The sequence below is a fragment of the Rhinolophus sinicus genome, chromosome 5 (assembly GCF_057876585.1).
Source record: "Rhinolophus sinicus isolate RSI-liver-muscle chromosome 5, RSI-T2T, whole genome shotgun sequence".
Lineage (NCBI taxonomy): Eukaryota > Metazoa > Chordata > Mammalia > Chiroptera > Rhinolophidae > Rhinolophus > Rhinolophus sinicus.
The window spans coordinates 110533542-110557864 of record NC_142505.1 but is presented as its reverse complement, the minus strand read 5'-3'; the positions used below and the strand labels follow the sequence as shown (position 1 = coordinate 110557864).

At 52.0% G+C, this 24323-nt stretch overlaps 1 protein-coding gene across 3 annotated transcripts; it reads left to right on the top strand.

Annotated features, from left to right (window-relative positions):
• The first annotated feature begins 553 nt into the window (after positions 1-553).
• EIF3B (eukaryotic translation initiation factor 3 subunit B) lies at positions 554-23946 on the top strand. 3 transcript variants are annotated; one of them, XM_019757571.3, is made up of 19 exons: positions 554-1078; positions 4846-5038; positions 6598-6717; positions 7140-7197; positions 7373-7501; positions 7756-7913; positions 10463-10591; positions 10674-10740; positions 11104-11150; positions 12184-12394; positions 13873-13945; positions 14764-14886; positions 16593-16671; positions 17502-17640; positions 20100-20225; positions 20699-20776; positions 21164-21272; positions 21571-21689; positions 22315-22470. In XM_019757571.3, the coding sequence occupies exons 1-18, from the start codon at positions 628-630 to the stop codon at positions 21672-21674; spliced, it is 2394 nt and encodes a 797-aa protein (XP_019613130.3). In that variant the 5' UTR covers positions 554-627; the 3' UTR covers positions 21675-21689; positions 22315-22470. The 3 variants fall into 3 exon arrangements, with proteins under 3 accessions (XP_019613130.3, XP_074170107.2, XP_019613129.3); XM_074314006.2 differs by having other exon boundaries at positions 22310-22466; XM_019757570.3 differs by lacking the exon at positions 22315-22470 and adding an exon at positions 22477-23946 and having other exon boundaries at positions 555-1078.
• The last annotated feature ends 377 nt before the right edge of the window (positions 23947-24323 follow it).

The window sequence follows — 24323 nt, the reverse complement described above, 5'->3', positions numbered from 1 at the left end:
TGGCCATGTCTGGCTTACCAGGAGTTCCTTTTGTATTTTGGAATCGTCCATTCTTGTGCCCAGTCAGTAGACGAGTCTAAAAACCGGCATGTCAAGGGGGGACTCAGTAATGTAAGCGAAACCGCCCGGTGAAAGGCTGAGCCATCATAACCAAAATAGTTTGTTGAACTCACAATTTTTTCTAGTATTAATTTTTGAGCTATGCTTCCATACAATTCTGAATACTAAGCTGACTCTGGTACCTCCGATCGGCGTCATAAATAGTTTAGTCCTTCGCCGCAGCGCCCGACGGGAGAAGGACGAGCGTGGCTGCCATATTGGGCGAAACCATCCTCTACCAAAAGTGGGGTAGTTGTAGTTCCCAATGAGTTTGTACGTTGAGCCGAGGAACTGCGGAGGTTGGAACTGAGCACGTACTTGTCATGGGAGTACGATCGTAATCACTGGTAGGCGCACTTTGCCCTCTGAGTTCCTCCGGCCACGCTGTGAGGCATCAGGGCGTGGACGCGCACCCCTCTGATCCTCGTGGGCTGCCCCGCCGCATGCACATGGCCCGGCGGTAGGCGCGGTGCGGCCTGGGAGAGTCGGAAGCGCGGCGAGGCCGGGCGAGGCGGCAGCGGCGGGCTCATGCAGGACTCAGAGAACGTGGCGGCGCCGGAGGCGGCCGAGGAGCGGGCCGAGCCCGGACAGCAGCAGCAGCTGGACGCCGAGCCGCCACCGGCGGAGGAGCCGCCGCGGCTCGCGGGGCTCGGCGCGCAGGAGGCGGCGGGCGGCGAGGACGCGGAGGCGGAGGCTGAGGCTGAAGCAGAGGCCGGGCCGGGGCCTGAAGTGCCCGCCGAGCCCGCGGCCGACGGGGAGGAAGCGGCAAGTGCGACCCCCGCCCCGTCCCTGCAGTCGCCCGAGGAGTCCCCGGACCCTGCCGTGGGCGAGGCCCCTGGGGAACAGGCCGGGGACGCGGCAGCGGAGGCCCGGTCCGACGGAGCGGGTGAGGAGCTGGGCGGCGCGGCGGAGGACGGCGACGCGGACGAGCCCTCCTTCAGCGACCCCGAGGACTTTGTGGACGACGTGAGCGAGGAAGGTAGGGCGGCCGGGCCTGGCTGCGCGGAGGTTCTCGCGGCCCCAGACGCGGCGCGGGTCACTGTGCGCCTCGGGGATCAGCAGGGGGGCGTCTCCATCCTTCACCTGTCGTCCCGCACGTAGGGAGGGTGTCCTGTGAGAGCCCGGACTCCCCTTTCTCCCAAAGTAAAGAGGGGGCGGCAGGAAGACAACTCGGGGAGCCAGCCGTTCCTGCCCCCAGGTGTTTGGAAGCGGTCGAGGGCAGACGGCGCGTAGCAGGCGCTGAGGTCCGTGTGCCGTGGGGTGGCCTTTAGGGTCGCGCAAAGCGGGACACTGCACGAGCTGCGCGGTCTCTGGCGACAGTCCCCCAGCAGCAAGTCTAGGCGCCCTGAGAGGCAGCCACAGCTGTCGAAGTCCTGACGCAGACTCGGTGCGGTCTCTCTAGGGGTGGGTATGGTGCTGTCCCCCAGGACAGGTGTGGGGCCTTGTCTGCCTGACGCAAGGGTCAGCCTTCGTGGAGTCCCTTCGTAGGCCTGTGCCAGGCGCACTCGGCCAGATTCCTCCTTGGGCCCCTGTCTTTGTCAGCCTAGAGGCAGACCCCTCCTCCTCGGGCAGGTAATTTTTCCAGGTGTCACTGGTGTCGGTCACGCCGTGCTTTGCCCTCCTTGACTTACAGACGTTTCTGTTTCCTGCCTGGCAGCCTGTCTTCTGAAGTGACTCGGTGGTAGCTGATCTTACTGTATTGTTTGCTTCTGGTTTGTTTTTAGCCGTTTGAACTCGACAGGCTTGCAGCTCGTCACTGTACTGACTGCTTGGTAGTAAAACGGGAAGGTGAGGCGAGCAGTGATACACGGAGGAAACGAGCTGCCCACGTGCAGACACGGGGATCTGAGATGTGGTGTCTGATCGCACTGAGACTGAGTCCGAATCATAAAGAATGTCAAGTGAAATGAAAAAAAAGTTTAGGAAACCAGCATAGGTTTGGCAACTTAGAAACATGATTCTAAAGGGTTACCTGTTACTGTCACTATATTTCATAAGGTAAAAGACACGTTAGCACGAGAAGCAGGAAAGCCTCCGCAAGCTACTGAAGCCCTGGGAAGGCTTCCCACCGAGTAGGTTGCTGGGAACTGACAGGGAGACAGTGATGCTGGGACGTCCTCTGCCCAGACCAGTGTTGTTTTCACCACACTGATTTCTGGTGTATTTTGAAATCTAAGTTTTGATTTTCAAAGGCCATTTTGACTCATTCAGTATTTACTCTGCAATTGACTTTTTTATAAAGCATTATTTGAGGACGTTTAATTCACACAAGATTTTAACGTGAATTATTTCCAAAATTGTGTGTGACAGAGAATGTTAACATGAGCCCGAGGCCAGCCAGGTTAGGTGACAGCTGGGCAGACCTTTTGGAGCCCATGTAGTCATCATGCTTTTGCCAGAGTGACCTTTGAGGCTCCTGGTCCTGAGGAATTAAAACTAAGCACACCTTCAATTTTCTTGAGTCCACTTGGTTGTGGTCAGTAGTTCAAGTATGTTTTGTGTTTCATGAGAACCCCTCATAGGGGAGCTGAGATGCCCAAGGTACCGCTTCTTTTGAGAACGGACTGAGTCTCGTGCAGCGAGTGCCCCTCACAGGTGCCATGAGATCCAGCGCTGGAGAGCAGAGCAGCCTCTCCTCACTGAGACACTAGCCCTTTTGCACACTTGTGTCTGAATTACAACCATCCTCTCACTTTTAGTTTTCAACTGCTTTTGGTGCTTGGCCAAACATATATAAAAGTTTTGACTCTTTAAGTGTCTTTTTAGCTCATTAAATAGTACTTATGTTTATATCTACTATTTAGTTTGAGAATTGCTTCTTTCTATTTCTCTGGGAGCCAGATTGGGAATCCATGAGTCAGGAGTAACCAGCAGTGTAGGCTGGTAGTGATGATGGAAATCTGTTTCTTCATGTATAGTGATTGCATTTATTCCCTTACTGTGCATGGGCAGCTTCTTAAAAAGAATTCTTGTTCCTGTAAAGAACTTTAAGATTGTGGGAAGGCGTCCACAGTTTGTATAAAAACTGGGCTTTTTATTGTGAACCTTGTAAATTCAGATCAGGCTGAACAAGCCACTTAATTGTATAGTAAGTGAACTTTAAAAAGAACCCAAGGACTGACTGCAGTCTCTGGGGCAGATGCCTCCATTGCTGTGACTCGAACCTGCCTCTTTCCCTCTTCCCTCTGCTTGGTCTCAATTTTAACTTCTTAGAAATTTAAGCGGCAATTCTTTTTTTAAGGTCACATTTTCAATATCATTCATAAAGGGTTGAAATTAATTAGAAATAGTTTATAACAGGGCATGCCTCTTGAAATCAAAGGATGCTTTGCTTTTTGAAAGATCTTTTCAACTTACGGAAAATTTCAAACACAAAAGTGGAGAGAATTCTTCTTAACTTTTGAGAAAGAAATACAGCAAAAAATATTTTGTGTCCTATTTGGCATGTTGGAATTCTTAAGAGTATAATAAAGAAATGAGAGTGACAGTTGGGTTCCAGAACACGAGGCGCTGTTCCCCCGCTGTTGTTTAAGATGACCTGTGCTCCTGCTAGCTGACGGACTATTGCAGTCCACTCGTGAGTGTGCTTTGGGGCAGCTCTAAAAGGTGTGTGTTCTCGCTCCTAACCCAGCACCTTGTAAATGCGCAGCTTTCTAGACAAGCTAACTAATTGGGTTTGGGATTTGTACAGAATTATACTGAAAAGATAAGGTTGCTTTATTTCAGCTGCTACTCCGTTTGGCCTCCGAATGCCCATCTCCAGCAACGGTTCAGGCATTTCTGTTGGTGCTGGAGCATTATGGTCAGAAGGACTCAAGGCCAGAGACAGGTCTCTGTCAGGTAGAGGGCGGTGGGCATGTAGAATTGACTCGCCCAGGCAAACCAGTTGGCCTCCAGTCTGCTTCCCAGACTGTTTGTGTTGGTTGCTCTCATGGTTCTTTTTTCTATTCCTTTTTACACCTATCTTTCCTTCTCTTTCTGTTACACTAGCTGACCATTTTATGGAAACGAAGCAATTCTAAGAAGTTTGAGTACTTAAGATTTGGGTTCTGTGATCTTAATTTTAAAAGCAGATACATGAACATAATACATCTTGAGTTTTCGAGTGTAGTTATGAAAGCATTGCTTACTATGTTCCAAGCATTGTCCTAAACTTTCACGGGTTTCATGTCTGTAAACGGCTGGTGTATTTCCCAACAATCTTGTGAGTTAGTTCATCTTGCCAGAGACACCACCAGTCAGATGCATGGTTTACGTGCACGCTCTCCTGAGCTTGTGTGCTCTCCAGGTCCTTGTTTAAATGCAGGTCAGCCCCATGTTGTCTTCCAACTCTGGGTAATGAGTTGTTTGCTCTGTTCTAAGCTGACTGGGAAGAAAGTGCCTGGTGGTGGGCTTGCCATGGACATGGGTCAGGGAAGTCCCCAGGCCACTGGGGGTTTTTTATCTGATTCCTGGTGAAAGACCTTCCTCTGTGTGTGTATTCATCGTTGTTAAAGTCAAGTCTTTAATTCATTTAAAATCGTCCGTTATTCCCAGGAATCAGTTGACATATCTTGACTGTCAAAGGGAGTGTGAAGAGTTAAAGTCAAGTTTAAATTTTGAGGCAAGCAGGGTGTTGACTTCTTTTGTAAATAGTGAAAGTATTTTGATTATTCATTTTTTTGCTTCTTAGACATTTGTTATATGCTAAGCTAACGTAATACGTTGCCCGGTAAGAACCGTCTGACAAGTCTCTTGCTCATACAGAATTATTGGGGGACATACTCAAAGATCGGCCCCAGGAAGCAGATGGCATCGATTCTGTGATCGTGGTTGACAACGTTCCCCAGGTGGGACCTGACCGTCTGGAGAAACTCAAAAATGTCATCCATAAGATCTTTTCCAAGTTTGGGAAAATCACAAATGACTTTTATCCCGAGGAGGATGGAAAGACAAAAGGGTGAGTGATGTTCTCCATCTTAAGTGTCGTTTGTATTTTTCTTGCTATCAGACACCCTGTGGAGATCATATGTGTCACAGGAGTTCACTGTGGCTGCCGTGTGGACCTCAGGGGCAGTTCTGCCTCGTTTGGTTGTTCTGGTCCTGCTTGGTGGAAGGTCTGCTGAGCAGTGAGCTGGTCCTGGGGCTGTGCACACAGAAGGAAGGACACTAAAGTGTGGTTCTCAGATTAGAGTAATTATAATTTGGTGCTAAATTGTCAAAGAATCAGGGCTTGACAGTTCAGTCTTCCGCCATCAGAACAGTGATTAATGCACGGAGCGTCCTGGGTAAAGCGACTGCTCGATCTGGAAGCTGGCAGACGTAGGAAAACTTTACATGTGGTATTTTTTAATTCTAAGGTATGCTTTCCCCCCCACATTTTAACATGCCAGAATGGGGATACTTTTTACACTCTAGGTGAAAGCATTTCTTATTGCTTAATTAGCGACTTTTCCCCTAGTGTTACCTGAAATATTAGTGCATCTTTTAAAAGTGATAGCCAGAGATATGTCTTGCAGTTTGCTTTTTAAATTCAGCATTCGGTCTTCTGTGTTGATAAAGGGCATTCTCTTTTCTTTGCCTTAAACGCTGTGGTATTCTGTTGCACCACATGACAGTTTGTCTCCTATCCATTGATGTTTAGCATCTCGCACTTACAAACGGCCTTGCACACGTTCCTTCTGAGCCAGCGTGAGGGCTTCCTTGCTACATGCCTGGGAATGGAATTGTGGGGTTGCATGAAGTCACCTGCAGTGCCACTCGGCACTGTCAACTCATGATCGAGGTGGTTACCAGTCACAGGTTGACCCGCAGTAATGCACGCTCTTCTGCGTTGCTTCACGATCTTGGCAGACTCTTCCCATTAGCATTTCATGTAAATATCAGGCTTTGAGAGTCCAGGCAAAACCTTCCTCTGTAGGACAGGAGTGAGACGGTGATAACGCGGATTGTTTTACTAATTCAGATTTTGGAAACTACCTAGAATAATTTTAATTTATAAAAAAATGATCAAATACAGGTAATGCTCCTGATGTTTTCTATTTTGGAACTAGGTGGAAGGATAACCTCATGTTACATTTTTTGCTGTAATGAAACCCCCTCTGAGAGCCTTTGTAACTTTGCCTGTGATACACAGGATTACACAATGTCCGTGGTTTTAGATTTTTAACAGCCTTAATGAGGTAATTGACATATAGTAAACTTTTGTAGTTTTAAAGTGTACAGTGTCGTAAGTTTTGACATACATATGTCCATGATACCATTACCACAGACAAGGAAATGGAGATTTTGATTAATGAGCTTTTGTGTAACTTATGATTATGGAATCAGAGACGTGGATCTTGTGTTAGATTGTGTTCATGTTTAGGGAACGACTCTGCTAGCAGGTTGCCTTGGACGTGGCCAGAGCCTGGGTCCCAGAAGTTCCCAGTGTTTATGGCACGTGTGGAGGGTCTTGTGTGTATTGAGCGTGACCTGAAAGACTATACTTGTGCAAAATGACCCTCTTCCTCACGTCAGGTACATTTTCCTGGAATATGCGTCTCCTGCCCATGCCTTGGATGCGGTGAAAAACGCCGATGGCTACAAGCTCGACAAGCAGCACACATTCAGAGTTAATCTCTTCACCGATTTTGACAAGTGAGTTCAGTCTCGGGCCCTGAGAACTTGGACGCTTACCCTGAGTGGCCCGGCTTTCTGAGGGGAATGCTCGTGGCCTTTCAGGCAGTTCCATCCTTCACTCAGAGCCATGCAGGATCATTTCACATCCCTGGCCCCTCCTGCTGGCCAGTATACCCCTCACCACCAGCATCCCCGTGCTGGTTATTACCAACAAAAACGCGGCCTCTTCCCAGCCTGGGGGGAGGGCAGGCAGGGGTGCATACAGCGGGTCCTCGTGGTGAGATGCCGTTGGGGTTTCGCTCGTGTTCATGTGGCTTAGCCAGTGAGGCCTGATGGGACTGCTGGGGGTCGGCTGCCACCCGTGTAGTTGCCATTCTGTTTGCTCACCCCTGTTCTTATAATTGTGGCGTGTTACTAATCAGTGTCTTTTCCTCTCCCAGGTATATGACAATCAGTGACGAATGGGACATCCCAGAGAAGCAGCCTTTCAAAGACTTGGTATGTCCTTCCAACCGGTAACCAACCACGTAGCCACTCACTTGAGGTGCTGACTTCTTGGGAGTTAGGGACACTGACCGACTTGGTTACGCCTCGAGGAGCACTCAGTACAAGGGAGTTTACTTGGGTGAAAATTGATGACGCGCAATGCCTCCTTCCTTTCCGCCTCTTCTAGGGGAATCTGCGTTACTGGCTCGAGGAGGCCGAGTGCAGAGATCAGTACAGTGTGATTTTTGAGAGTGGAGACCGCACGTCTATATTCTGGAATGATGTGAAGGACCCTGTCTCAATCGAAGAGAGAGCGGTGGGTATATGCTGCCACGTGGGCTTGCGCTGTCTCCTTACCGGGCCTGGGGCACTAGGGCAGGTGATGTGTCACATTCTTTGAGATTCTGTCTCAGAGAGCAACTTCTTTCGTTCTTCAGCTTTGAACTAAGTTGGGACGTGAACAGGCTTCTTGTGTTTTTCAGTGAAGAGTTTGAGGAGTAAATCCTCACAGGAGGCGTCTTTCTGCTTGGCTGCTTATTGCGTTAACATTGGCCCCGGCTCTCTCCACAGCGATGGACGGAGACGTACGTGCGGTGGTCCCCTAAGGGCACCTACCTGGCCACCTTTCATCAGCGAGGCATCGCTCTTTGGGGGGGAGAGAAATTCAAACAGATTCAGAGATTCAGCCACCAAGGGGTTCAGCTCATTGACTTCTCACCTTGTGAAAGGTAAGCCTCAGAAAGGTGCATGTGGTGTCTGTTCTTTTCACTTCATGCCAACTTACAGGTAATTTTCACCAACTTACGGGTAATTTTCACCAACTTACAGGTAATTTTAATACCGTGTTATTTTGCGGTAATTTCAAACTTAGAGAAGTTGCAGGAAGAGCACAGGGAACTAAGTCCTGTGCTCTTTCCTGAGTCCCCAGCTCACCTTGTTTGCACTTGCTTCATCATTTTCTCTCTCCAGAGATACGGACATAATTTTTTTCATGAGCTATTCGGGACTGAGTTCAAGTGTCACATCCCTGTACCCCAGCTGTGCATTTCCTAGGAGTAGGAAATTTTCTTACACAACCGTAGTGCATCTATTAATTTCAGGAGATTTAAAATGGATCTAATATTCCAGTTTTGTCACTTGCTCAGTAATGTCCTTTGTCAGATTTTTCCCTTCCGTTCATGATCCAATTCAAGACCATGGTTGCAGATGGTTTTCTCGCAACTGAGTCTGCGCGTGAGGTCGCCTGTGTGGTACAGCGCACAGCCACACAGCCGCTCTTGGTGCTCGTGGCCTCGCTGCCCAGACGCCCCCGGAGTCCTCAGGCCCCCGCTCGGGGCTCGTCTGCAGCCTGCCTTCCCTGTGTGGCCAGCGCACTCGGTGTCCCCCATCCCTCTGCCGGCGCGGCCTGTACTGCAGCTCAGCATCTGCCAGTCGTCGCCTGTGCCCCCTGTGCTCCCATGGAAGCCGCCCCATCGCAGGGCTTCTGATGTGGCAGCAGGTTCCGGCTGCTGCTGCTCGTGACCTCCCAAGTATAAAACCTGTCTGCACGGACAGCTAGAGTGCTGTAGTAATACCCCTGTGCGAGTATTACTTAGGTTGAATGATTTCTTACTTTGCTATGTTTGCTGCAAAAAGTTTTGAGTAGTTTGAAGTAAATGATAGACGTCTCTACACAGTGGCATTGTTGCAGGAAAACGATGTCACGTGACCGCGGTTCATCACATCTACCAACACGGAAGCTACTTCTTAATGTCGTCTAGTCCTGGGCATACCCGGCCTGCCCCGCGCGTCCCCAATAGCTTTACTTAGTTTGTCCAGACCTGGCCCTGTCGGGCGCCTGCAGGCATGGCGCTTCCTGCCCGCTGTGGTCTTTTGATGCCGACTTGGTAAGGAGACAGGAGCTGCTGGCCTGTGAACTGTCTCATCTTCTGGATCTGACTGATGACTCCATGAGGCATCATTAATTTACTTTTTTAATCCTCGTGTTTCCTGTAAACCATAAGTTGTGTCTGGTGGATGTTTCTTAATTTTGATAGGCTAGTTTTACGTAATGTATTCCTGGAATACTCATTAATTCGCAGCCACTTTGCATGTTCCTAATACAAAGTAACTGACGTTCGTTCCTCTACCAGCAGTCTAAGTGGGTCCTAATGTCCGGCCAGGGTGACCTGCGGGGCCGGGAAGCTGCCCACACGCCTTCGTCTGCTCGGCACCTCCCCGTCCTTCAGCAGTTAGCCCGCGATCTAGACGGTGTTTCTGTTGTTGGTCTTACTACCTTCTGTTGTAATTTATCTGTATACATGTCCGCTCGAGGACAGACACTGGGCCACCTCTTATCGTCATCACCCTGGTGCTTAGTGAATGTCCGAATGAATGAATGAGTCCGTGGACACGTTTGCTAAACAGTTTCTTTAGTTCAGGGATAGTCTTGTGTTCTTTGTGGTGTATCGAATAAGTCTGAGTAGGGATTTCCTACCTTGTGGGAGGAGGTGACCCACGCCGTCATTATTAATCTGGAGAGTCAGGGTGTCAAAGAGCCTGCTGAGGAGCTGACGCGGGCATTGGAGCCTCTGACAGGAGCCAGAGGCCACTTTCTGCTCCTGTGTGTGTCTCTGCCTGTCCTCCAGCCCACTGTTCTGAGGGCAGCTGGCGTAGTTACACCTCATAAGCCAAGGCCGCAGCTGCCATGGTGCAGACCAGCCAGTAGGTGGTGCTAATTTCTGGGAGACACCCAGACACGGGAGTTCCCCGTCAGGCTCAGGCACAGGCACCAGGCACAGGCACGGGAGTTCCCCGTCAGGCATGTTCTTGCTTCTGAACAGCACGAGACATCCGTCGTCTTCATTAAGCATCGGTGAGGATAGTACAAGAACTGCTCTCCACTCCTGCTAGAGCACACAGCAGACTGGTATCTGTTGGACCTTTCTGTGTCCTGCTTTCAGTGGAGAAACATTTTAAGGTGACCCTTGGAGCGCCCTGGTGCCAAGAGTGACCGAGTGCTTTGTGCCACAGAGGTGGTTCTGCTCCGTGTTTACGTGGGGTCTCCTGATGGGAGAGCATTGTCGAGGGTGTCGGGGGTTTGGGGCAAGTGCCGGCTGCATGAGTCCTGACTGCTTTTTCGGGCAGCCTCACCTGTGCCTGGAGTAACCTGACGCCACAGATTGGCTGCCTCCACTGTAGCGTGGGGCCATCCTTGCCGTATCCAGGTAGAGCTGTGACCCTCCTGAGAGGATGGGAATGAGCGGGAGGTTATAAAAAGTGTCCCCCTTTATTTCAGATACTTGGTGACGTTTAGCCCCTTGACGGACACGCAGGATGACCCTCAGGCCATCATCTGGGACATCCTTACCGGGCAGAAGAAGAGGGGCTTTCACTGTGAAAGCTCAGCCCACTGGCCTATCTTTAAGTGAGTAGACCAGTGGTAGCTGTGGTGGCACGTCTGTAGCCTTATTGTTGGCAGAGCCTGGCACTTCCCTCCTTCTTCCTAGGTGGAGCCATGATGGGAAATTCTTCGCCAGAATGACACTCGATACACTCAGCATCTATGAAACCCCTGTGAGTGATTTAATTTTCTGGAAACTGAGCTGCTTGTTGGCCTCAGTGGTGGCGGTGGATACAGTGGCAGCCTCAGGGAGGAGGGGCTTGTGTGCAGAGTGAGGCACAGCTCGTGCCTTTCAGTTTCTCGTGTCGTGGGGCTGGTCTTCCACCTGCCAGCCCCCACTCTGTGCCACAGAGAGTGAGGGGTGGGACAAGTGACTTGGAACGTGAATTGTTTCACTGTTCATCTCACACTCTGTGCTCACACCGACCCCTTGGCAAACTCATATCAGAACCTCTTAATGCCTTTTTGTAAAAAAAAATGTGTTATTGGGACATTGGCATGATTTGACTCAGTTGTACCCCTCATTTTCCCGGCAGTCGATGGGTCTCCTGGACAAGAAGAGCCTGAAGATCTCTGGCATAAAGTAAGTGACTGTTCCTCCGAGCTGCTTTAAACTGCTCTCCTTCCGCTGGCAGTGGGCTCTTACACAGCTGGAGGAAACACTGCTGATCGTCGCAGACATGGGCACGGCACAGCGGGCCCGGGCCTGCTGCCACCTGGGCTGCTGCTCGTCACCGGGCCCATTCACAGCCCTGTGTCAGCAGTCCCCTTCCCCTCACGTGGCACCTCCTGAGGGCCACTGTCGGGTCTGTTCATTTCACGTTCCTGTCTCGGGACCACAGCTGCAGTCTCCGGGGAGTGGTGACCCATGCATTGGGGTTCAGGTCTTTGGTGAATTGCAGCTGGTATGCTCTGTCACAGACGGCACGTGTGTTTCTCTGACGTCTCTGGGCCTAGTCATATCTCAGCAGTGAAGTACCAGCAGTGCAAGGACCGTCATGTTTTTTATTTATTGTTGTATTCTTGGGCAAAATTAAAGCTTATAATTAAAAATAAAACCAGGAATTCTCAATAAATGGGAGAGTAAATATGCTCATCACAGCTATGAAGTCATGAATTGCTCGATACACCGCCTCTCCTGTGGGGTAATTCCCATGGCACAGGGCACTGCCCTCCGTCTTCCCGAGCCCTCGTAGGCTTGTTAGTGTGGGGTTTTCCTCTTAGCTTCCTGATGGGTCTTAGCACGTGGCTGGTGCCATCAGCCTACAATTGACTTGACCTGCCTGTAGCGGCAGGAGGTGGCGGTTTGAGGGGGGCCATGTGGGATGGGGGTGCTGGCTTTGAGTCCTGAGCAGCACAGTGGGTGACGGGGGGTAGCATGGTTTGTGGCTTTTTCCTCCCTGGCAGAGTGAGGGGTTCTGAGGACGGGATGAGCTTCACGCAAAGGCCCCAGTCCAGTGCCAGTGGGTGAGCTCCCATCCCAGTGAAGTGGGAGCTGCTGGTTTGGTGGTGAAATGGGCCAGTGGGGAGCCAGGTTTCTGTAGAGCAATGAGTTTGCTTCCCGTTTTCATCACTCAGCCAGTCCTGTGTAACGTTTTCTTTTCTTTGTTCTGCAGAGACTTTTCTTGGTCTCCAGGCGGCAACATAATAGCCTTTTGGGTGCCTGAAGACAAAGATATTCCCGCCAGGGTCACCCTGATGCAGCTGCCCACCAGACAAGAGATCAGAGTTAGGAATCTGTTTAACGTTGTCGATTGCAAGCTACATTGGCAAAAAAACGGAGATTACTTGTGTGTTAAAGTAGATAGGACTCCAAAAGGGACCCAGGTAAGCGGATGCCAGCGGGCAAAACAGTCCAACACAGCTCCAAAGCAGCCGCCGTGTTGTTTGAGGGTGTTAATAGGCTTGGGGTTTAACTGGGTCATTTGCAGACCCACCCGATATCAGAAGGAATTAATTGGCTGTCGCAGCTACAGCTCTTGTCATATGCTAGCTGAGGAGTGTAATTTTTTCTTGTAAAACTTTGGGTGATACATAGTTTAGAGTTAACAGGGGCTACAGCTGACCCTGGAACGGTGCGGTCCATGTACACAGTGGATTTTTTCCCGTAAGCGTGCAGCCAGCCCACTGTGTGCCCAGGTTCCGTGTCTGCCGACTCAGTGAGTGCGAATGGGAACAGTCTTGGGGGTTCCGCGGATGTGGAGGGCCGACTGCATCGACCTCGTCATGTTATATAGGGGTCTTGAGCATCTGAGGATTTGGTATTGGGGGTCCTGGAGTCAATCCCTTGTGGATAATGAGTAATGACTGTAGTTCCATTTTGGGGGAGTCAAAAATTGTGTGTGGATTTTCGACTGCATTGGCATCCAGCGCCCCTTGCCCTTGCATTGTTCAGGGGTCAGCTAGATTTTTTTGCATCATTTGATATTTAACTTACCCAGAAAGTTGCCTGATTTTTCCTTGTGATGGAAGTATGCCTCTTCCCTTTACAAAACACCTTTTATTGAGGTATAACTCTACCATAAACTCACCCTTTCCCAAGGTCGAGCAGCACAGTCACACTAATTCCAGGACACTTATCACGCCAGCATTCTGTCCCCAGTAGCAGCAGCCACCCCACTTCCACTCGCCACCCCACTAGCTCCTGATGCCCACTGCCGGCTTTCATGCTTTCTGTTGGGGTTCCCTGTTCTGGACATTTCATAGATTGGGGTCATACATGTGTGGCCTTCTCTTCCCTGAGCGTGTCTTCAGGGCCCACCCAGGTGGGGGCATGTGTCAGAACCTCATCCTTTACCGCTTTATAGCTACATGGGTGTCAACACACCGTGTTGACCCAGCCGTCCATAGATGAGCCATTCTGGCTAGTGCCTCGGCCCACTTCACACGGCAGTGGATCCTGAAGGTGATCTGCTGGGCAGCCTGCTGGCCGGGTTGTTGAACCGGTCCCCGTTGGTGGGCCACCGGGCCGCACGGAAGTTCCGCAGACAAGCTGCAGTGCGGGTCCTTGGGCTGTCTGCATGAATGTGATCTTGAGGGCAGTTTTTTGCAGTAGGATCTGGGCCAGTGTGCGTGTGTGCGTGCATTGTCCTCCACAGAGATGGCCCCGACTCGGACCTCCACCAGCACTTGAGAGTCTTTGTTTCATCCTGAGGGATGTAATTTTAATCATTTCAGATAGATAGTCATGTCTTTATCAGGTGTATAAATGTAACCTTTCATTAAATTCTTAAGTTGTCCTTTGATTTAAGTCTTTCTCATACTTTGAATTTCCAGAATGTCACCCTCTTTTCTTTTTTGAACAGGGTGTTGTCACAAATTTTGAAATTTTCCGAATGAGGGAAAAACAGGTACCTGTCGATGTGGTCGAAATGAAAGGCAAGTTCCACTGGAGTCATTTGGAGTTGGAGGGGCCTGCTGTGCTCTTCCACACTCGGCCTGTAGAACGCTGCTGTGAGTCCGTTGCCTGTGCAAAGCGGCCAAGGCTGAACGCTGACTCACTGAGCGGCCGGCCGTGTGTCTGTCCCAGCACGTACAGTTAGGGTTTTCCTTTGCCCCTTTCATCTCCACTCTCTTCATTTTCCCAATAGCCAAGGGAAGCTGCCCCGTTCTTCACACTTCTGATCACTTGCGATGCTGAGGAACGAGGGTTCTAGCTGTTTGTACGCCGGCGAGAGTGTATGGAGGACAGGCCTTCAGGCTCGGCCAGGTTGGCCGGCTCACCTCACACAAGTTCCCAGTTCACTAGCTTTGCTTAGACTCGTGACAACTATTCAAATGCTGTGTTTCTGTCTTTAGATAGAAAAGTTGGCCTGTGTCTTTGTTGTTTTTGTTTGTTTTGTTTTCTGTTCTGCTGGAGAGAGGAGGAGAAAGGGAAGGAGAAAGTACAGAGATAGGGAACTGTGTAAAGCTGGCCCCTGCTTGGGTAGAAAGACACTCAGCCCTTTGTCGGCCGTAGACTTCTGCATACGTTCCACGGGGCCTGTAGGTCAGGAGGTGTCACAGGCTGTGCAGCCCCACTGCCCGTGGCAGCGTCCCTGCTTGGTCAGGGCAGTGTCCCCAAGGCACCTCGCATGTGTGATACTCCTGGGCCTACACTGTGGTCCTTTAAACGAATCTTAAGAATTCGGGGAGGGAGAGCTAACTGCTCAGGGATATTTTCTTCCATAACCAAAGGCCCCCTTTTCTTGGTACAGAAACCATCATAGCCTTTGCCTGGGAGCCCAATGGGAGTAAGTTTGCTGTGCTGCACGGGGAGGCTCCTCGGATATCAGTCTCCTTCTACCATGTGAAAAGCAACGGGAAGATTGAGCTCATCAGTAAGTAGCCTCGCCCGTTGCCTGTCGGCGGGGTGGACAAGCGGCACGTGGTGGGGAAAGCTGTGTCATTTCTCCCAGCGAGTGCCTGGGCCCAGGGCAGCTGCGCAGGCCAGACCCACAGCTCGATCGGTCCATTGTAGGTCCGCACAAGTGTGGTGACACTGCAGGGAGCACCTCAGTCCACGGAGAGTCGGCCCCTGAGCTGCCTTTCCTGGTAGTGTCTCCACGCCAGCTGCGGGTCCTTGTTTCGAGTGGACGAAATCTTTTCCTCTGTGGCCAAAGTAGTGGTCTCGGCTTAGGGGTCACATGCCCCCCCTTCCCAGCTCTGCTGTTCTTCCTCAGCAACCTGGGCGATGTCAGGCTGGGGCTGTGGCTGCTGACTTGCTCCTTGCCCAGACGGGCTCTGTCCTTGTGTCCTTCGTGCTTATTAGCACACAGTAGGCCCTCAGTACACACTGTGGTACTGAATTAACAATTGTTGCTTCACGGCATTCTTTCCATGCAGTGACTGAGGTAGTGGGGGCCACACTTAGGCCACGCTCACCACATGCCCCTGGGGACCTCACACAGGTCTTCCTTACCAGAGAGACAGTGGATTTATTTGTGTGTCCTTGGGATAGCTTTTCCTGAGAGAATTCTGTAAGGAACTTTATTTTCACTTCCTAAAGCCTAGCAGGATTTGAGGTAGAATCAGTTGGCTGTCTGTCACAAAACTTGTATTAATTCCCGTGGATATAGGAAGAAACAAGGGCAATTGTGGACTATGAGAAGATTTCTCTTGTCTCCTGCTGTAAAACAGGGTGTAAAGCAGGCAGCAGGTACAAAGGGAGGGTGCCTCTGCCTTGTGAATACTCCGCACCGTGTACCTTTCCTCGAAGGTTCAGTGTCAGCGCTGGGACAGTCACGTGCCCCGTGTGGCATCAGTGACTATTGCGCGCTATCTGCTTACAGAGTTCTCCTAGTTTTGTTTCGGCCTGCGAATCCTTCCCCGTCGGGCGGGGCTGGCTTTCCCCTTGCTTCTCCCCTCCCCACTGCCCCCCGTTCCTGTGGGTCTGCAGGCAGGCCAAGATAAAGCTGCCGCGCCCCCCCCCCCCCCCCCCCCCGCAGGTAGCTAACTGCCCATCTGGGTGAGGAGACCTCCCAGGTAAAGACTGAGCTGGAACTCCCATGTCCACGGGCTCTGCCGGGCCCTCGCAGAAAGTGGACAGTTAGGGGGTTTGGGCAGATGGTGTTATGAGCATGCAATTTAAAAAGATGTGTCAGTCACTGGGAGAATGGATTTTAGGCTTTTTGAGTCCCTTAATTTCTCTGAGAATCGGATGGAAACGGGATTCCTTGCCCTCTTGTAAACTCACTGTGATAAGGAAGATACACTGTAAGTGGAGTTCCTTTGTCCAGTTACTTTGTGAAGAAAGGTGCTTTGGACATCAAGTACTATTGCAAATACTGTTGCAGCTTCAGAATACTCCCCGTGCTGCCACCCCCCACACCACCCCCCCCCACTTTAAGTGTAGGCCGTAACTTAAGGTGTACTTAAATTAAACAATGGGTTTTCTGGTTGCACAGGAGTGCTACAGCTGTGGCTGAAAGCCATTTGTCCGACTTACCCAGAGGGGGCAATATGAACCCGCGCCCGTCCTTGGCTCTCTGCACGCAGGCTCGAGGGCCTTTACAAGGACTCTAACAGATACTTCCTTTCGTTTCAGAAATGTTCGATAAGCAGCAGGCAAACACCATCTTCTGGAGTCCCCAAGGACAGTTCGTGGTGCTGGCTGGCCTGAGGAGGTGGGCGTCTGCCATCTGCTGGCGGCTCGTGGGGAGCGGCACTCGGGCCTCCCACTGGGTCTGAGTCATACTGGGGCTCTGACTCCTTGTGAACTCCAGTGTTCCCACATGAACGGGCCTTCCAGGTTCGCTCGATGGATGGTCATTGTGCAGTGTTCTCATCGTGCTCCCGGACCTGGGCCAGGACCAGGCAGATTCAAATAGTCACATGCACGCTCTGCAAGACACGTCTGCGTGTTGATTCCTTGGCAGTTAAGCAGGAACTCTGCCTGGCAGTCCAGTTAGCCAGCGTCGAGTCCACGTCTTCTTGTAGGAAGGCTCTTTAGGCAGACAGCCGTGGGCCTGTGAGCCTGTCTGCTGTGGTCGGTGTAACCACAGGGCGGGTCGTACACACTCACCCTCCCTGGCTCGCTACTTAGTTGCTGTTTCAACAGGATGTGTGGAAGGAAAGAACGGGGCTTGCAGCTGCCGTCCTGCCTGTGTGCAAGCAGAAGGCACCAGGTGCCGATGTCCCTGACTTATATCCGAGGCATTTATTGTGATTTTGGAGGCTTGGCCTCAGATCCCCCTCCTGTAAGGATAATGCTGCAGACACATACAGTCTGGTCATGTGCACTTGGTACGGCTTTCTTCACAGCCCCCCTCGGAGACCATTACTTTTGTTCTTCCCCATTAATGGCCAGGCAGTGGTTGGGGGGTGCTCTGACCCCCACCCTGCTGCCTCCGAGGAGTGGGAACGCCAGTGGGAAGGCGTGCGCAGGTGGGGTTCTGCGCGGAAGCTAACTGCCGTACCCTGACTGTGACATCTGTCTGTCGGTCTGTGTCCCCAGCATGAACGGTGCCTTGGCGTTTGTTGACACTTCGGACTGCACGGTCATGAACATCGCAGAGCACTACATGGCCTCCGACGTGGAGTGGGACCCGACCGGGCGCTACGTCATCACCTCTGTGTCCTGGTGGAGCCATAAGGTATGGGGCCCGTGGAACCCGCTGGTGCTGGGCTTGCAGCTGACCCCTTACCATGGCGTCCCCCCTCCCACACACACGACTCTCCTCAGGCAAGTATTGCTGTTGGGTCATTGTAAATTGACTTTGTGCCCAGGCTGCTTCAGAATGCCAGTGCTCCTCGACGTAGGATGGGGCTGCACCCCAATAAATACCGGAAGTCGAAAATGCCTACCGGCATCCTCGCTTAGCCGAACCCACCCTAAACATCCTCAGAACACTTACTACCTACGGTTGGGCAAAACCATGTCGCTGCCCTGCCCCGCGTCATGGGAGACTCCATAGCACATACCACCAGGCCGGCAGAAGATTCAGACGCAGAACTGCAGGTGTGGCTTCTACCAAGTGCCTGTCACTTGCACACCATCGTGGGCGTGTCGGGACCGGTCCCTTCTGATCAGAGCGCCTACGGCAGCAGCCTTTCCCCAAACACCTTGGGGTTCCTTGAGCTCCTCTTTCCTGAGTTAGACCACGTCTTAGCCTGCTACAGCCCGCGTCCAGGCTGCCGTCCTCAACAGTAGCCACAGCTTTTCACCGTGGGAACCGGAGAGTATGATTTCCGGGTTGTAACCCTCCCCTGCAGTTGAGATTAAACCGGGCTGCTCACTGGCTTGTACGTGGAGGGGGTTCGTCCTGTTCTCACACGTTTTCCCAGCTCAAGTACTTCCCTCTCAAGAAGTCCTTGGTTTGGACTATCATTTTCTGTCCGCCCAGCCCGTGAGCCCTCTGTGCCAAGGCCTCTGCTGGCCGCGGTCCTCTGGCCCACAGTGCGTGCTCCCTGAGCGCAGGCCACGCCAGCTCCTGCCTCGGGGCCTTGGCCCTCCCCCCGCCTGGAGTGCCGTTGCTGTGGGTTTGGTGCTTCCTGCTGTTCCGCTCTCGCAAAGTGCACGTCGCCAGGGTCTCCCCTCCTGCCTCATCTCACCCTGCTGTGTTTTCATGGTGCTCAAACGATGCGAAGTCGGCTTAGTCGGGGGCTCCGAGCTCCTCATCTCCTGGTGCCGCTGCCATGAAACATTGTGGGGATGCGGGCCTCTCCTGAGCTGTGTCACCAGGCCTCTCCTGAGCTGTGTCACCAGGCCTCTCCTGAGCTGTGTCAGCAGCATCGGAATGTGCAGGTTTAGTCAGGACACGCTGACGGGATGAATTGGCACACGAGAAACGTTTCCCATTCCTGTTTTTAACGTAAGATCGTCATCTTTGTCTTGAACAAAAGACACAAGGGTGTGTCAGCAGGAGAAGGAACGGGCCTCTGGTTGTGGAAGGAGGCTGAGGCAGGAGCAGGAGTGGCGGGTACCAGTGGGGGGGGCCTCTCAGCCTGGGCTCAGGAACTCCCCAAAAGGCATGGAAGTGATTATACAGAAGCGTTTTTATGGGGAGAGGATCCATTTCCTTTAGAGTCTCAAAAAATCTGCAACTTGAAACTCTTAAGAATTTTGTGCTCTGCAGGGATCAGAGTTCACATCTGTACAAATCACATCCTGTGTAGCATCTAAGGCTGCTGTCTTTAGTGTTGTTCACAAACTGCTCCCAGCTGGTCAAGTTTGCTGAGGATTTTGTTTCATGTTTCATTAGGATTTTGTATTGTTTGAGGTGTTGGCAGTTGAACCAGCTCATGCACATACTGTTTCCCCGAAAATAAAACCTAGCCAGACAGTCAGCTTTAATGCGTCTTTTGGAGCAAACATTAATATAAGACCTGGTCTTATTTTACAATAGTGTAAGACTGGCTCTTAAATTAATTTTTGCTCTGAAAGATGCATTAGAGCTGATTGTCCGGTTAGATCTTATTTTTGGGGAAACAGGGTACGCAGAGCCTGTGAAGTCAAATTCAGGTAATTCTGTTCGATGAAGCCGCGAACTTCTAGGAACGGACTTAGCAGACGTCCCTGAAAACAGTGTCTTAAGTAGTCACCTGTACACTCTGATCAGGATATGCAGGCTGTGCCCATGTTGAAATCTGTTCACTCGTATCCTTTCAGACTGTTGATCACTGTTGAAACACGACAGGCTCCCAGAGTGCTTGTCTGGGCCAAGGTTACACCAGGGTGTAAATGAAGGCACTGCTTCCTTCATCGAGAAAGTCTTGCTATGAGAAAGTATCAGCTGAGTTAAACTGTTCAGTCAAGTTAGTTTCTGTTCTGTGCTTTCTTAGCACTGTGCTAGCTCTTGTGTACACTACACTGTAATTTAGTACATAGTGTGTTGTGTCTTGTTGGTCAGCTGTCTTCCCCCTGCCGAATGGAAGCCCGGTGAAAGCAGGGGTCTTTGTTTTATTCAACAATGTCTCCCAAATACCGACGCCCTTGTAGGGTGAACCATTAGCTTGCAGGCATCTGAGGGATGAATGGTTGGCTTTATGGGCTCTGCGTCCTGGGGTGATCGGGTGGGGTGAGCAGCTCCATCTGACCTCCGCCCTCTTCCAGGTGGACAACGCTTACTGGCTGTGGACTTTCCAAGGGCGCCTTCTGCAGAAGAATAACAAAGACCGCTTTTGCCAGCTGCTGTGGAGACCTCGGCCCCCAACGCTCCTGAGCCAGGATCAGATAAAGGTGTGGTGTCCCCAGCAGGTTAAGGGGGTGTGCATGCACTGTGAAACCGAAAGGAAAAGCTGGCTTCTGTTACTGTCAGGGTGGTCATGAACAAGGAATAGAAAAGTGACCCTTTGAAGAGATGTAAGAACAAGTGGAAAAGAATAGTTTTAGTACAGTCGACTCGGATTTTCAGTACCATTCTAGGAGATCTGCATGAACGGGGTGGGGTGGGGGTGAAAAGACGCCAGGGACTGAAAATGTCCAAGTGACACCAATGGTATTCGGGCAAATGTGAGAGGGCAGGAAATCCTGGGGAAGAAGGACCATCTCGCTGATGAGACTTGGAGAACAGACGTCACGCTGGGTGCTCCTGGGAGGCAGTGTCCGCCAGTCGCTGAGGATGGCATCTCCTGATGGCATCTTGGACGGTGGTGTTTGTGGTTCTTGACTTTGAATGTTTAAATCCACTGACTGACTTGTCTTTGTTTCAGCAAATTAAAAAAGATTTGAAGAAATACTCCAAGATCTTTGAACAGAAGGACCGTTTGAGCCAGTCCAAAGCCTCAAAGGTCAGCCTTATCCCTCGGACCGTCCCTGAGTGGCAGAGAAGGGCCAGTGGCAGGCTGTGTGTGTGGGGGCGAAGGGGTCAAGAGTGGAGAGTGGCTTCTCCACAGAAGACGCTCGCCGTGCTGCACCCGTGCGTGGACTGGCAGGGGGCAGCAGGGGTCCCTGTAACTCTCTGGTGGCTGCAGATCCAGAAATTGGGGGGCGGGGGCAGTTAGGTGAGAAAAATTGAGAAGCCCCCACTGTTCCTGTCCTAAGAGTCTCCCTTTCAGTGAAGTGCCCCACGTGGTGCGGGGAGGTGGGCTTACTGCTGACACGTTTTCATGCTGGTTAAGCAAAATCATGATGGCAAGTTAAGTGCTAGTTTGTAACTGCCCCCTCCCTATACGCAGGAGCTGGTGGAGAGAAGACGAACCATGATGGAAGATTTCCGGAAGTACCGAAAAAGGGCCCAAGAGCTCTATATGGAGCAGAAAAACGAACGTCTAGAACTGCGAGGAGGTAACTTCCTGAGTCGCAGACACTTATTTTAAAGCTGTGTCTGTGGGACTACGTCTCCTTTTGCATCTGTGTTACCTTCCCAGGTTCTCAGTGCACATGAAGTGTCGGGTGACGGTTCTTAAACTGTCAGTGGGGCTCACGCCGCCTGCACGCTCACGGCCACAGCCCTTTGCCGAGGACCTTACTGGGTCCTCTTGGCTGGGGTGGCACGTGTGTGCGTTCTGCTGGGTGAACCAGCGGCAACAGCCCCGTCCGCTGTCTGCACAGCCGCTGTGGCCTGTTCCCTCTTTCCCCTTAGGCGTGGACACCGACGAGCTGGACAGCAACGTGGATGACTGGGAGGAGGAGACCATCGAGTTTTTTGTCACTGAAGAAATTATTCCGCTTGGCAGTCAGGAGTGACCCGAGAACACTGTGGTAAGGCTTCCTCCGACAGGGAGCAGGTAGCACCCCGTGGCTGGCCCACAGGTTAGAAAGTGTCCTGTTTGAGGTGATGTGTGAAATCCCCCTTCCTGCTCTCACGGTTATAAAATCCTTTCGTATGAAGTGGGACGAGTAACATGCGAGCCCGCAGCAGGGGCTGGGGCTCTTCATGCTGCAGCGTCGAGACCTCACGCTCCGGGTGTCGGGGGGCCTTGGCCAGCTGGGTTTGGCTGTGGGTGACGGCAGGGCCAGCCAGCGCCGGGCGGGTGTGCCGTGCGGAGCGGGAGGCTGGCACCGACTCTCCAGGAGCCTTTGCCGGCAGAACGCCTCAGTGCCCAGCAGGAAGGTGGCCGTCACCGGCCACGGCATCTGTTTGTGCTCAGTCCCTGGTGGGTCTTGAGACCAGAGCCTTCGAAATCTGGTCAGGTGTGGCAGGAAGTCAGGCTTCTTCAGTAACGGAGAACAGGGTCTAGGGGTCCCGACCACGGGGCTCGCGGGTCTGTGTGCACTGGGTGTCCAGGAGTGCGGGCCCCGGGCAGGGAAGTGACCGGTCATCCTTGGGCGTGGTGCCCTCCGTCGGTCGGGCTGCTTCCTGAGATGACGGCTGTTTGCAGCACAGGTGTCGGACTGAAGCAGATCTTCAGGGCGCTTCCACCTCTTGAGATGGTGTGGTTTATGCTTGCCTCACCTGCTCACCTGGGAGATGACGTCAGCAGTAATCACCTTAGTTCACTTGCGAGGAGGTGCAGGATGGAAAGTAAACACTGTTCCCTTGTTGCAGCGTCACCTTGTGCTGGAACCGCGGTCGCCCTCTTGCAGACAGCCCGCACAAGTCCTGAATTTTGCCTGTGCTTTCCCGAAAGCTCTGGACTGACCGCCCCTGGGATTCCATCTCCACACATAGTGTGCCTTTTAACCCCTGGTGTCCTCAGTGGGGAGGTTTCAAGGCACTGCATTAATCTTTCTCGTTTGGGTTTTAATCCCCACCTATATTTGTTACTCAGACTGACGCAGCGCTGCGGCAGGCCCCTTTCTTCCTGCTGTTGCACTGCCGCGTGCAGTATCCTCTCGAGGATTCACTGCCCGTGTGTGTGGCCAGTGTCAGCCGTGTCCCAGCGTGCTCAGGGGTGCCGCAGTGCGTGGTTCTCTAAACGGGCTGAACGTGGAAATAAAAGCAAATGTGTGAAAAAGCTGTCTTTCTCCTGTCTTTAAACATAGATAGCGACCTTGACTGTGGTGCCTCTCCTTTCCCCCGGCAGTGACGGCTGCTGCTGGGGCTCCTTCCAACCGTCTGCCACGCGTGTGCACGTGGCAGGCGGGGCAGGAGGACACAGGCCCCTGTGGTTTTCTTCTGCAGGTGAGCTCTGTACAGCACGCATCGTCCGATGGGTCCGAAGGGGTTTTATATTGTGTGCTTGTCATTGCGTCTGGCGAGAAAGAGCCCTTTAGACATCTTGAGGCACTCAAGTCTGGAGGCCTGTTGAGAATTGTCACTTTAGCCACTGTTGGTGGTCCCCTTTGAATATTTAACCTTCTTTCCCTGTTGAAAAGGGAGTGAACGAATCCATGTAATTTCAGCCCATTTTTATTTGCAATGTCTTGCTGCCCGTCGGTGCCTTGTCAAATTGCAGTTTCTTCCGCCTCTTTCTCTCCTGGAACCGGAGCTTAGTTTAAAAAGCACGGAAGCACAGGACAGTCAGACTTGGAGCACACAGTGTGACATGTAAAAACCTGAGGACATTCTGGGATTGGAGGATCAGCTGTCCATTGCGGGGCAGAAGACGGGCCACCGCCTGCCCTGCCGCTCGGCCAGCTGGCCTCGCCGCCGTCCGCGGCCCTCAGGACAGACTCTGCAGTGACAGCTGCAGTCTGTGGGCCGCTGGCCACAGCTGTCCCCACGACTCCCGGCCGGGCTCCTGCCATGATGCAGGCGCTTTGCGTGTCTCTTTTCTCAAGCCTTGGGTTTCTCCACCTGTGCTTTCTCTGCAGGTCTTGGCTGTGTCCTGCCGGCTAGCTCGCCCTCGGGCCTGTCGGTGCATGGCTCATGCTCATTCTTGTTTCCACTGATGTTCTTTGAACTTTAGTGTGCTGAGGCCTAGTGTTTCTAATTTCGTGCCAATAAGAAGGAAAGGGCACACGGTTCTGTCACATTAACAGATTTTTAACACAGCTTTTAAAAAATTTTCACAGTTTTGAACTTGGTAGTTGTAATTGTTTTACATAATTTGTAAATAAAAGAGTTTCTGAAACACTTGTGCTTGCTCTAACTCTCTTCTGCTGTAAAAATGGGTTTCCCAGGGCTGGCCCATCCTGTGGGGGCTGGGGAAGGGGACAGTCGCCCAGCGCTCTGGCTCGGGGCATTGGGGTGGGCGCTGTGCCTGGCCACCCACTCAGGCCTGGTTTTGTTGTGTCTCCAGGGGCTGTCAGGATGTGAGGGGTTTACGTTGGAACCTGGGCTCCATCCCATGGGGTCCTGGCAAGAGCTTTTGTGGACGTGGATGTTAGTGGGGCAGCGTCCTCCCTTTCGTGCCTCACATGGCAAGGAAATCCTGGAGCCCGGTGTTAGCCTGGGTGCCAAGGAAGAGTGGGCATGGCCACCGTGGCCCTCACGTAGACCACCTAACTGCC

What these genes read in the sequence shown, in the direction of transcription:
- EIF3B (XM_019757570.3), top strand. Translation starts at nt 628, where the DNA reads ATGCAGGACTCAGAGAACGTGGCGGCGCCGGAGGCGGCCGAGGAGCGG. An exon ending in TCTCAATCGAAGAGAGAGCG is followed by an intron (nt 7,502 to 7,755) that starts GTGGGTATATGC and finishes CTCTCTCCACAG; the next exon opens with CGATGGACGGAGACGTACGT. An exon ending in TCAGCATCTATGAAACCCCT is followed by an intron (nt 10,741 to 11,103) that starts GTGAGTGATTTA and finishes TTTTCCCGGCAG; the next exon opens with TCGATGGGTCTCCTGGACAA.